The sequence below is a fragment of the Macrosteles quadrilineatus genome, unplaced genomic scaffold (assembly GCF_028750875.1).
Source record: "Macrosteles quadrilineatus isolate MER2022 unplaced genomic scaffold, UCM_ALF_1.0 Scaffold_3__2_contigs__length_128488019, whole genome shotgun sequence".
NCBI lineage: Eukaryota > Metazoa > Arthropoda > Insecta > Hemiptera > Cicadellidae > Macrosteles > Macrosteles quadrilineatus.
The window spans coordinates 674,020-687,103 of NW_026542596.1; the positions used below are offsets into that span (position 1 = coordinate 674,020).

A 13,084-nucleotide genomic window follows, 5' to 3' on the forward strand; every position below is an offset into this window, starting at 1 on the left:
ACAAGTTTGGTTTCTTTTGATTTACATAAATATCATATTTCTTTTAGGTTATATTCTGATCTGGGTAGGCCTCTCTTTATCTTTTCCTATCTCGCTCTCTCGACATCTTTCTCACTTGATCTCCTTCCTTTCTTCTACACCTTTCATTATCTCATCCATCCACTTGCTTTGATTGGTTTAGCTGTAGCCTAAATACCCCTAACCCTGATATTCAAGTAAAACCCTTCTGCTGATTTTCTAATGTTTAACTAACAAACATACATTAATTTGTCCATAGGGGAAACGATGTTTAAAACCTTTACCAATCTGTCGAAGAAAATAGTATCTATCTATAGCACACTCTGTTGGTTGCCCAATTATACTAATTTCATTTTTTTACCTACTGGCTTAAACTTTAGTAAGGAAATGGAATGTCTACTTCACATAGTGTGTCAATCAATAGCCAAAGTGTAAAGGATTGTTTCTATATTTCAGCGTCAATATTATTGTCTATATTTCAGTGTAAAAGATTGTGTCTATATTTCAGCGTCAATATTATATCTAAGGTAATATAAAATAAAAGTATCATTAAACCTTTGGGCCATTTTTTAAGTGTGTGTGCCTCGTGTTAAGACTGACAGTAAAATGCCATTTTCTTATTTTGTAGTAGCCATTTGTTGGCAGGCTTCGTTGTACTCAACTAAGCAACTGAGACAAAACATAAACTTGTCGAAACAATATGAACATGCCCTTTCCATTGGTTTAACAATCAGCTGTTTGAAAAACAGAAATTGATTTAGGCCTACCAAATGTTTAGTTTTGCATTATTCTTCTTTAATAACCTCATATTTTACAATATAACAGAAAAGAAAAATACAAGAACAGAACAGTAAACAATTTAACACAAGTTAACCAAAAACTCTTTGATTATTAAAACTAAAAACTACGAGTAATAAAGCAATAGTTATTTTTGTAACTAATGTGCAAAGTGGCACATTGCTGCACATAAGAGAAATGTTATGCACGAAGCCGCAGGTGGGTGTGGAAAGTTTCTATAGTGCAGCAAAGGCACTTTACACTCGCCTTACACATTATACTTTGCCTACAGTTACTATAAATCATATAACTAATCAGTCTTTCAAACACTATACACCATGTTTTTAGGTTAGGTTAAATCCAAGCATTGAACGAAATCGGAAACGCTGCAACAGCTGATTGTAGTCGTAGTACCTTTAAGTTTTGCCAACTTATTTTCAAGCGTACACGTATTACATGCCTATTAAATGCACACTGTTTTGTGTTGAAATGCTGGAGTGCGGCAAAAGAAAATGAGTGCCTCAATAGTTATTTGTGTAACTAGTGGGCAAAGTGGCACTTTGCTGCACACAAGAGCAATGTTTGCGGCTCGTGCGGAATGATCTCGAGTGCAGCAAAGGCCTTTTGCACTCGTGTTACACATTATATTTTTCCTAAAGTCACTATAAAGCATATAAATAATTAGTCTTACAAACACTATACAACACGTTTTTAGGTTCAGCTGGCAACACAAATAGGTGCCCTAGAGAAAGTAGTACCCGGTCCGTATCACTCCGCTATTTTTCCTCTGCAAGAAATGTACTCCGCGACTTGAGAATATAGTTCCGTATTTTTTTGTAATTTGAAGTGGTTTCCGCGTCTAAAAAATTCTTTAAAGGTATTTTCTTGTCTATTAAGATCGTAAGAATGTTTTAAAAACGTTTAAAAGAAAAGTCCAGAAAGTTCAGAAATACCGAAACTATAAACACAAAATGACAGGTTAAATCGTAGTTCAATCAGCTGCTCATAGTATATTATCTTTAAGTGTTGCCAACCTATTTCCAAGCGTACACGGATTACGTGCATAATAGAACCATGCTGTTTTATGTTGTTTCGTTGGAATCCTGATGTGCGCTAAAGTATACACCGTACGACAAAGTACCTATAAACCGTACGACAAAGTATAAATATGCAGCAATTAGCAGCTTTCTGTACTATAAACAGTACAAGGAAGCCAACTTTGTCAGGTAACCTGTGGGAAAAACTAATTTAACATTCATAATTACAATTCTAATAGATTTACTACATTTTGATGAAGGGTAGTCGGTAATAAGGGGAGTTTACCCTTTAAATCTGTAATGGTTACAATCCTATCCCGAGGAGATTAATCAATCATGAAACCATCTCTTTTGCTCTCCTCTTCAACCGAATCTCAAACTTTAGCACAAAGTCTTGAGCACAAACTTAACATGAAACAATTTTGCCCTCAATGCAAACCTTAAGCCGAAGCTTGACTCTAGTTCTGTGTTTGTATTTTTTACAAAATCACATGGTAGTTTGATCCGGCTGAGCTCTGTCAGTATCACTCGAGCTCCTAGGGTGGTAGAAGATAGCTGTGACTCTATTGCTGGAGATATTACGGAAGCAGCAAGCTCTGGTGAGATAAAGGTAGCTGAGCAACGCACAGACGAAAATCTTCACCATAAGAGAACCCACACAGACACAGATGAAGTTGACTATCCATTCGGCCATCAAGACAAACCTGACAGGCCAAAGGTGAGCCTCGTCTATTTCCACTGACTGTGAACAAAATTAGAAAACAAAGTGAACAGAAGTGTAGAGACTGTTGTAAAAACAAGGCTCAAACTACTAGCAACGTTTGGTTAGTATGCTCCTCGGCTGCACATTTATCTGATACTAGCAGAGGGGTGAGGTTCATAAAGTCCAAATTTCACAAGGTCCAACGGTTAAAATATTAATAAACAGAGCCTTTCACAAGGTCCAAATTTCATAAGGTCCAAAACTATAACATTCAAATAATCACCGTTTCACAATGTCCAAATTTCACAAGGTCCAACGGTACAGTCTCGGCCAGAAGTCGCTGCAGACGTTGCCGTGGTTCGGTATGTAGGCACTACACGATCTAGTGTTGTTGCCGCTCGTCACAAAACACCATTGTGGGTCCGTAGATACGTTGTAAAGAGTGTAAAGTAATGGTATTTACCCCCCTCTGCAGCAAACCTGCAGACTAATAGAATTGCCATTTCCCTTATTTGATTTACACTAGAATATCTCCTTAAAATTATCATATTTATTCCCTATTTAAATAGTATTAGTTTAACAAGTGCCGTACTTAGGATTGCTGCAACAGGGAGGGTATTTTTTATGGTAATAGTTTAGTATAAAATAAAAACATTTCCAAATTTGATCAAAGTAAATTCATAAGCAAGCAAACCACAAAGCTGGGGTTTTGGCAACCCCGCAATAGAGAAAGTTTCCCACCCCAACAAAGCAAACACTCTCAACCCGCAAAACCAACCTTTCTCAGCAGTAGTAGGTCAGTGAACAAAGACAGTGACGGTACTAGTGTGATCCACCACAACAGGTGTTCGTCGCGCGTCCACGCCCGCGCTCGCGCTCGCGAAGCCGCCGCGACGTAAGCGTACGGTCTGGTGATGTGTATATAAACTGTGTGTATATAAAATGTGTAAATAGATCTTCTCGTCTCCCTGATGATGCCACACACTGTGGCAAAATATATTGCAGTATTTAACATCTTTCTACAAGAACAAAGGCTATAAGGTAACAAATGTTCAATAATCAAATTGCACAGTGTTTATGTTTAAGTTTGTCATCTGGGGTTATTTGTTGTAGAATTTTCAATTTATAAGCTTTCATATTCACATTTTTTTAAATATTCTATGAATGCTAGATTTTGACAAATTTAACTCACGCGCTACACAGCGACTTTCATTTTGGATTTTAGGCCTACCATTACCTTTTAAATGTTGTAAGCTTCAAGTTAACATAAGTTTGTCATACCAGGCTTAAAAGCTGTTCCGTGATGGTGGATGTCAACCATAGCGTCTTCTATAAATGTTTTTTGCAGTGCAATATCTGACTTACTTTGAATGTACCACTTTCTCTCGTGCGTTCATGGTGCCTGATTAATGACAGGGCAATATTTTGAAATTTCAAGTTTCAAGCGACAACAATGAATCAGCTGATAGTTACAATTGATATTGAACAAAACTTTAAGCTCAGTTATCATATGATCACCTTCAAAATAGACTAGGTATGCCTGGACGTATTATATAACAATTTAAAATTGTTCAGTTTATTATTTTTTTTGTTTGGACATGGTGTATTTTGACTCCATTTCAGTGATATGAATCTAGCCTAGGCTGTTTCTCAATTAAGGTACTTCTTGGCATAACCTTTAGAATAGTATCATTTACATATTTGTAATTACTAACAATTAATTATTTCGTTAAATTTAAGGGATCAATCCCCTAAAAGAGATTAATATGTTTACTCTTATTTAATAATCTGTTTCTAATTTTTGAATTATGAATTAAATTGGGGCCAAACCTAAAGCAATGCTATTATTTTTTAATACATTTATAAATCATTCTATTTTTAACAAATGTGTTTTTAAACAATTACCATAGGGTGTAAGGTAAGTTTACTGATGTTGATAAGTATAACTACTATTTAATGCAAAAGAAAAATGTATACTTTACCCATTATCGTTGGTACTTTTTTATGAATTAAGTATAAAATAATCATTTTTTAAAGTCAAGCTATGCTCGTATTATTTAGCTGTCTTAAATGTTATTAACTTTAAATGTGGGTTTCGATTGTTTTTTTTTTAGGATAATACAATAGTGTATCTAAAGTAAAGAAAAATTCTTCACATTTCAACAATGATAGTATTTTGCGCCAGCACCACCTTCACCTAGACCATTCTATTGAGGGTGTGTGGGGTATTCTAATTCTAGGCCAGCATGGCCACAACCACCGGGGGGTTTGGGGGGTATGGAATACCCCTCATTGTGGGAGGGGGGTACGGGGTCCTCCCCCGGAAATTTTTGAAAAATTATACTTACAAAGTCGACATTTTAAGCACTCTGGCGAAGAAAAATGTTAATATCTTGTAATCTGAATGGAGAGTTTAAGTGCACAACTTCCTTTTTTCATTTGATAACACTTTTTCTGTTCTTACTGGCCCTGTAATTTCATATGTATATTTTTAAATGTTTTGTTTCATAATGTCGACGCACATTGTATTCCTTTTTAGTGGTGTTAAAAAACGACCATCAATCTTACTTTGCCTAAATAAACTATAACAAAATATGTTAAGGTTCAAACTAACTACACAGTAATAAGCACTGTCTTTAGAAAAAAACCATATAAATTTGAAATCTTTATGTTAAAAAATAAGTGTAGCAGAGCAGGTTGAAAGAATGTATGTTTTTGTAAAAGAGAGAGATTCATTCGACCCGCCTGCCTCAGTATCCCACTATTTCGAATGGTGGGCACGGCCCGGTTTTCCACCACATACGCGCCAGTATCCAGGGGGAGTATTAGATTAAGCATAATATAATATAGATGGTTATAATGGTTATGGTTTTAATATAGATGGTATCTGTACGACATTTTTCAGCCGGATGGGTGCGCGTGCGACACTGCGACGTTGTTGATGTATACACTTGAACGCACATGTCTACATGAGTGAATACTCTGTAGAAACGTCAGTGTGGTAGTCAGGTAGACATCAGCAACGTCACACTCGTAGTACTCTAATGGCGGTTGCTCAATCTTGAGTCTAGACTAACCTAGCTTAGAAAACAGCTAAGCAAAGCTTAAGGCGGTCGACACACGGGAAGACTGAAACCCAACTAAAGTTGAACCAACTTTTTTGTGACGTGATTACGATTGCAGTTGCGTTGGTTAAATCCGCACACGGACGCGACTGTAGTTGAGTTGAGACAGTAAATGAGTTCTAATTTTGTTATAACGATACTGTGTACTGTGTATGGTGTTTGAAATGAGTGGTAGTGATTAAGAAGCCCTGGTGTTTTATAGACAATCAAGAACGTAGAAGGTATTGGGTACATCCTTATGTTCAAACAAATATTAAATGTAGGCTCTTTGTAGCTGCCGCTGCATTAAAAGAAACAGATGCAAAATTTCAGTCTATGAACAGGATGTCAAAAAGTACTTACGAAGAGTTATCGCAGTTGGTATACCCGATCTTTGAGAAGCGCAATACAAATATGCGAAAAGTTGTTCAAACCAGGCGACTGAAATCACCTAGCAACCGGCAGGTCCGGTTGCTTAACGACTGATCGCCGACTGGTCGCATCGCAGTCGCACCGTGTGCACTGTCCCACCTAACTACATTGGTCGGGACGCTGGTGACTAGTTTGTCCAACTAGTTGCCGATTTCAGTTGGAAAACAGTCTTCCCGTGTGTCGACGGCCTAAGCCTTAAACGCTTCCTTTACTTACCATTATAATTTTCTCATATGCTTGTGCTTAAGTGGAGGAATGCATATAGGTCCAATCTTGTAAAACTGTGTTACTAACAAATAAACCGTAACAAAACAAATACTCAACTGACTACTGAGCCACTAGTGGGTAGTAGGAGGTACTGTATGACTGACGTGACGAAGGCATAGGATGGTGGGAAACGGGGATATGTGCGGCAATTTGTAAGACATTTTTTAAAATTAAAGCTTGAATTAAAAAAATAAAAATTCCTGATTCTCGGGGGGAGGGGGAGCCATGGCCCCTATGGCCTCCTCTCTGGAACCGCCACTGGTGAGTGGCGTGTTATAGTCAGTCAACATTTTTCCAGAGCTTTTGTTAAACCCGGTAAAGAGCAAGTGTGGCGGTTGGACTTGGCTAGCTGACAAGCTATGTAGACACTCATATGTTCCATAAAGTTGTACTAACCTCTTCAAGCCACATTAGAGGGAAGATTCCTTCGGTGACATTCTCAACAAAGCTGAAGCCCTTAATCCTCTTGAGTGGCATGTTGAACTGAATCCTCTTAGCTGCTTTTACTGGTACACCAGATCGCTGGACACACAGATTTAATTTTATCACTCAGCTACTATGTTTAGCATATAAGCCTTGAATTTGGTTTAAAATATCTAATAAGAGAACCTACCAGAGTAACACCATTGTCTAAAACATGTATTGATAATATCTTTGTAAGCAATAGTTTGTACATAAGTAACCATAGTCACTGTGGTATTAGATCCAGTGTATCAGACCACTATGCAATTTCAATTAGGTACCATTATGTTAAAAACCAAAATAACAAACAGCACAAAAATTGTAAAAAAAAGAATTATTGATACCATAAATACAAACACTTTTATTTACCACTTAAACAATGAGTCATGGAATTGTGTATTAGGTAGTCAAACAGCCAATGAGATGTTTAATAGATTTTTTGCAGTTTTTCCTACTATTATGATCTGAGTTTTCCTTTAATAACAAAGAAATTAAACATAAATAAAAACAAGAATACAAGTTATTTCTGGAAAAGTAAAAAGATTTTAGATGCAAAAAATATGTTATTTTTTTTTAATCTGTGATAGCTAGTACATCCTGTGGTTCTGACATTAAAAGGCTTTACAACTACCACAAGTCGTGCTACAGTAATCTGCTTATCGAGGCTAGAAAAGAACATTTTAACTCTAGAATTAGAGAGTCAAACAATATTAGTAAAACCATATGGAACCTTATTAATACAGACCTTGGCAGAAAATGTAATTTGAAACCAAACATAAGTTTGAAAATAAAGGAATCAGTGATACAAAACCCTGAAATTATTGTAAACGAATTTAGTAATTTTTTTTGTTCTCAAACATGGCTAGGAGCTTTGATAAATTGAAATATAAGTTTTTAGGATCTAGAGTTTTAGAAAGTATATACCTAGAACCTAGAACCAACTAATGAGAGGGAAATCTTGAATATTGTTAAACATTTAAGAAACACTAAGAAACGCTGTAAATTAACATACTTGTAAAAGGTTTAATTTAAATTTATTTTTTTCTGTAATACACATTCTATTTGGTGCTTGAATGAAAACACAAAAGTTAAAATAACTATCATTAATTAATGGAATAAGTTGCCGTATATTTAAAAACGTGCTGTAAGTCAGACATAATGCATTTGTAAAGTTTACTTTTTATTGATTAATCAATATAAGGTTTAGAACATAGTTATTTTCCCTATGAATGTCACTTCCCACTCTGATACGTTGGCCTGGCAATTAAAACCCCCTTTTCCTACATTTCTTGGAGGCTGCACTAAAACTATAAAACCATAAACTATGACTTATGTTTATTTTCATAATGGTTTTGGTATGGAATTCTCGTTTGTATAATATGTTAAAGTCCCAGCATGAAAAGTACCATTAAGAACTTTAACAAGTTTCAGTTTTTTTCTTGACTAGTAAAATGTTAATGTTCTACACAAGTCTAATAACCAATCACAAGCTAGCCATTAACTTGGATGTTAGGACTGTACTTAACAATAAGCTGCCTGAAAGGTGGATCGGGCGCGGTGGTACGATAGACATTTCTGAACTGGCCTCTAAGATCTCTCCATTAACGATTTTTTCTTGTTTTTGTATTTTGTGTTTTGTTTTTTTTCGATTGACCTTATACACGATACCATTACCAGATAGCATACCTGGGATCCGGCAATGGACTACTAACGCTATAGAAACATTGGACACCCTTATCAAAGTATAGCAAAGGCTGGACTATAGTATTGACATCTGTCGTATCCAAAGTGGTTCTCATATCAAACATTAGTCTTGTGAATCTGGAAGGAAACTTCAAATGTTTTCATGTGATCAATAATGTTTTTCGTAACAGTTTTATGTCTTTGTATAACAGATAAAACTGTATTTTAAGGCTAGTACTCACTAGGACACCCGGTCGCTTATCAACCGGCGATCTGGTTGACGAGCGACCAAATTGCACAAATATCGCCGTGTGTGTACGCGTCTGTCAATTTGGTTGACGGCGATTTGTAGGTTGCCAGGCAACTTTTTGGTTTTCGGACATGTATCGAAAACCTGGGGGTTTCCGATCAACCATTTTATCGCCAGGCAATCAGATTTCTCAAAAAACTAGAGTGTGTACGCTTCAGCGACCAAGTTGATCAACTAAAGACGGCTAGCGCATGCGCAGTACAACGAAAAATGAACTGCCGAAACAAACCCATGCTAAAATCTCAATCTGACGTCCTTTTTTTCTATGTGAGGTGCCACGGGTGTCACTGGTTGCTTAGTATGACGGAAACTGTCATCTGACATATGTAAATAGTTCTTAAAATCCTGTGGATTTTTAAGTCGAAAAGCTCGTAGGAGTGCCGATGTGGCTGGCTGTAACTATTTCTACTTTAAAGCCACCCTTTAACCCTAAATCTTCTAAACAATTTCTTTCTTCTTCTCTACTTCCAACAGTTTTTAATACTATAATCAAAACTTCAGCAGCTATTTCCTCTCCGTCGGGGGCATGGTGTTGTCATTTAGGTTCACACTTTGATAGGCTTAAGCGTGAACCAGAACAAAACAAATTGTCTATCCCCACCAAATTTTGATTGATTTCCAGCTTGGTTGAAAGTGCTAGGTATCCTAGTGTGTACCACCCAGCAATAAAACGTTCAATCATCAACTTAGTCGCTCGTCAATTAGGTCGCCGGTTGATAAGCGACCGGGTGTCCTAGTGAGTACTAGCCTTTAGGTTCGCCTGAAATCATGAACATCATTTGTAATAACCCTGTATAATACCAACCGGTTCAAGATACACCATGCTTAGATGTTTATCTGGGTCGGGTGAGCAGCCTTGTGCGTAATCTCTAAATTCAGCTTCTCCTTGGTAGAAATGAGGATGTGAGATTACTATAGGAGCGTCTGCAACCAAGAAAGCAGGAAAGTTTGTAAGAGTTCCCCTATTATTTTATAAATTAAAATCCTTATCCTTATATAAATTAAAACAACTATAAACGTCTGTATTCAGACTAAAATTCATGCATATTAATACACATATAATCTGTATTTTAATCTTTAGAGTGCTTTTCAAAGTGTATTTTCAAATTCTTTAAATGCCAACACATACCAAAACAGTCTTATAAGCTATGGACATTCTCTAATGTGCCAGGCAACCAAATAAATTAAAATGGTCTATTTATACTGTTACTGTTGATATTTGGATTGGGTTATTTTTTTTATGAAAGATTGGAAAATACATTTTGAAATTTAGAAAGCGCTTCTACCTACCTTAAAATTTACATTCTTTTGTCTTACTAAGTTTTAATGGTATGTGGAATGTAGGACCAAGAGAATGGAATCCATGTATTTTATTAAAAGAATTTGTTGGATTTTTATATCTAGCAAATCAACCTATTAATTTTATAGACATATTAGGACATTGGGTGGGTATCAAGTTAAGCTCGTATTCTCTAGATGTGTCCTTAGGCCATTATTGTTCATTAGGCCAACTAATTTATACTTAATAGGTTTATAGCAGCATAGGTCGAGTTTGGTATCAAATTAGAGGTTTTATTTAGTAAAATACATTGCTACAAACTCTAACTCAAACGGACAACAGAGTCAAAAATGGCATCCGTTCAAATATTTCTCAAATCTGCCATTTTTTACCCAGCTGTTATTTTGAGCTCAAATTTACAGCACTGTAAAGACCTTTAATCTGATGGATATCAATAATCAACCAATGAGTGAAAATTTAAAAACGTACGTTTTCAAGAAAAGCTTGTTACAATAATTTTTTCTCTTTTTCAGAACTTTTTTTATTTTTTTTTATTTCATTGCCATTTGAAGTTTTATAAAATGTATGGTAACGCAATACCTTTGGTGGTTTTTTATTAATACAGCAAATCGGAAAAACACAAAATTTTGTCACAACCATAACGAATGTAAAAATGAATATTAAAAATAGTTAATGGAATTTTTATAAATATGTTTTGCTGTAAATAGATTTAGTTTTAAGGCTATTTTGCAATAAAAAGCTCACTAAGCTGTTGGTATATTTGGTATTTCTTAAAAAAATCTAAAACTAAAAAAATCTAAAAGAAAGCTGATAAAAATCTTTTTAAGTTTGTATAGCTCCGAACAAACCTTCCCGATATATGAAAAACCTCTATGTTTTTTAAAGAGGCGTCCTTATTGTGTGCATAAAACATTGGAATATGATGATATACCGGTATCAATTTTTGAATTTTTTATGATCCAAAATCATCAACATTGTGGTCAGGGACAAGTGTTACGGTCTGGAGTTGGTGATTAACGAGAATCACTATATTGTTTATTTAGGGTTTCCTTCCACTACTCTTATTACTATAATATTCCACAAGACTTGATAAACCATAGTTAATTTTTAAAATGTAATAGTTTTACACATAACTCCTATACATAAGCTTTAACTTATATGAGGCAATAAAGATACCTGTCTATGTAAAAATAGTTAAAAATCTAATTTTTTTAATTCTTCAATTAGGCCTAATTATACTGTTATAAGAACAGTTTGTGTTGCAATTAAACTAAACTGTGCAATTTACAAAGTTTAACATTTATTTTCACGACCATAACACAGTACAATTCATAAAGCTAATTTGGTCGTGAAAAAATATGTGATGGTCATGATGCCCTGGTCGTGAAATCACGTATTATTTGGCTCTGTTATGGTGGCAGCCTTACACCTCATGTTTGAGGAGGCAAAGTGGATTTCTAGGTTAACGTAGCAATTAAAATATCATATCAACAAAAATTAAATTAATTAAATCTAATGTTATTTAAATGGGGAATAAATATGTCTTATTCATGGAAATATTTGAGAAAAAATGTAATGTAAAAATGTAAGCGAGTGGAAATTCGCTTAGTCTGCAGGTTTGCTGTTCCGGGGGTATTTAAATATTTGTAATATAGTAAAATTTTTCTATTTTATTTCATTGCACCTTCCAATTTAGCTTGAAAAACAATTAAGTATTTTGATTTATTTAGTATTGATTTTTGGTATTGAGAGTTCAACAAAAACAGTTTAACAATTTAACAGGTTACAACTGATTTTTGGTTTGCTAAACTATTTTTTACTATAGTAGTATTAATAATCGTGTTAAGCCTTATTTCCATTTGAAATTATAATAAAAAACGATCATAAACTGTTTAAAAATGGTGGCCATTTAAAATACTTGATGCCAAATTTCACAAAAACCGTGAATTTTTCCAAAAAATTGCAAGTGACAAAAAAGTTTTTTAAGTTTAATGCCGTTTTCAATGATACCTTATTTATTTGTGAAGAATAGATCAATAATAACAGAAAAATGTGTTCTTTTGTTATGCATGACCGCTTTTCTCCATTTAAACAATGCTAATACTCCTTTTGCATTGTCTAAATATCTTTATAATCATCTGTTATACTGGGTGGCTGAAAAGTAACTTACACCCCCCCTTAACTTTTCAACCATTTGAGATATTTGAAATCTGTTTGTGGCAAACTTCTTAGCTATGAGAGGCTACAATAGTTATGGCCGATTTTGAAAATTTTGCCCTTAGGGGGTAGCTCAACATTTTCAAACGACAAGTATAGTCGAGTTTGGTATCATTTTACAGGTCTTAATAAAACATAACAATTGACATAAAGAAAACCAAAATCGGCCCACTAATAACAAAATGGTGCCCTAAAACATTTCAAATCCAAATAAACATCCAGCAAAAAATGATGAAACTTTGTTCAAACGTGTAAACATACATTCATTCAATGAGTTAGCGAACCAGCATAATCGGACTTTGGGGACCCCCCGTCCCCAATATTTTATAATATTTATAATATTTTATAATATTTTAAAAATATTATGGGGTTAAAAATGGATTTTCTTTTTTTTTGACCCTAAAAACACAAAAAAATCATAATTTCTCTCCAAACCATTTTGTAGAGCTTAATAAAAGAAACAATTTTGTATATTGAAGCGTTTTTTATGCCCAATGGTTACGGAGATAATTTAAAAAGTTCTAAATTTAAAATTTCTATGTTATTCTTATGGAGAATAAATAAACTGTTGTAGTTTGCTTGTTTAGTAATATATTTTATCCAAATTTGGAAATTTTGTTCATTTCATACTAAGCTATCAACATTGCAATATAAAACACGCCTTGATATCTTCCCGGTTGCAGCAAACCTAAGTACTCACTAAAATTAATGTAAAAATTGATGTTATTTAAATAAGAAATTAAATCTGACAAATTTTTTGGGAATATTTTAGTA

General features: G+C 34.6%; 1 protein-coding gene across 2 annotated transcripts in view; it reads right to left on the reverse strand.

The window, feature by feature from the left end:
- Window positions 1–531: 531 nt before the first annotated feature.
- The window catches only part of LOC128989655 (sensory neuron membrane protein 2-like), a 60,773-nt gene continuing 48,220 nt past the window's right edge, over window positions 532–13,084 (reverse strand). For both annotated transcript variants that reach the window (XM_054411621.1, XM_054411622.1), the window contains exons 9-11: window positions 9,599–9,717; window positions 6,735–6,860; window positions 532–2,574 (exon numbers count right to left, since the gene is read on the reverse strand). In XM_054411621.1, the coding sequence (XP_054267596.1) occupies window positions 2,320–2,574; window positions 6,735–6,860; window positions 9,599–9,717 (500 nt within the window). In that variant the 3' untranslated portion in view covers window positions 532–2,319. The remainder of the gene's footprint in view (window positions 2,575–6,734; window positions 6,861–9,598; window positions 9,718–13,084) is intronic.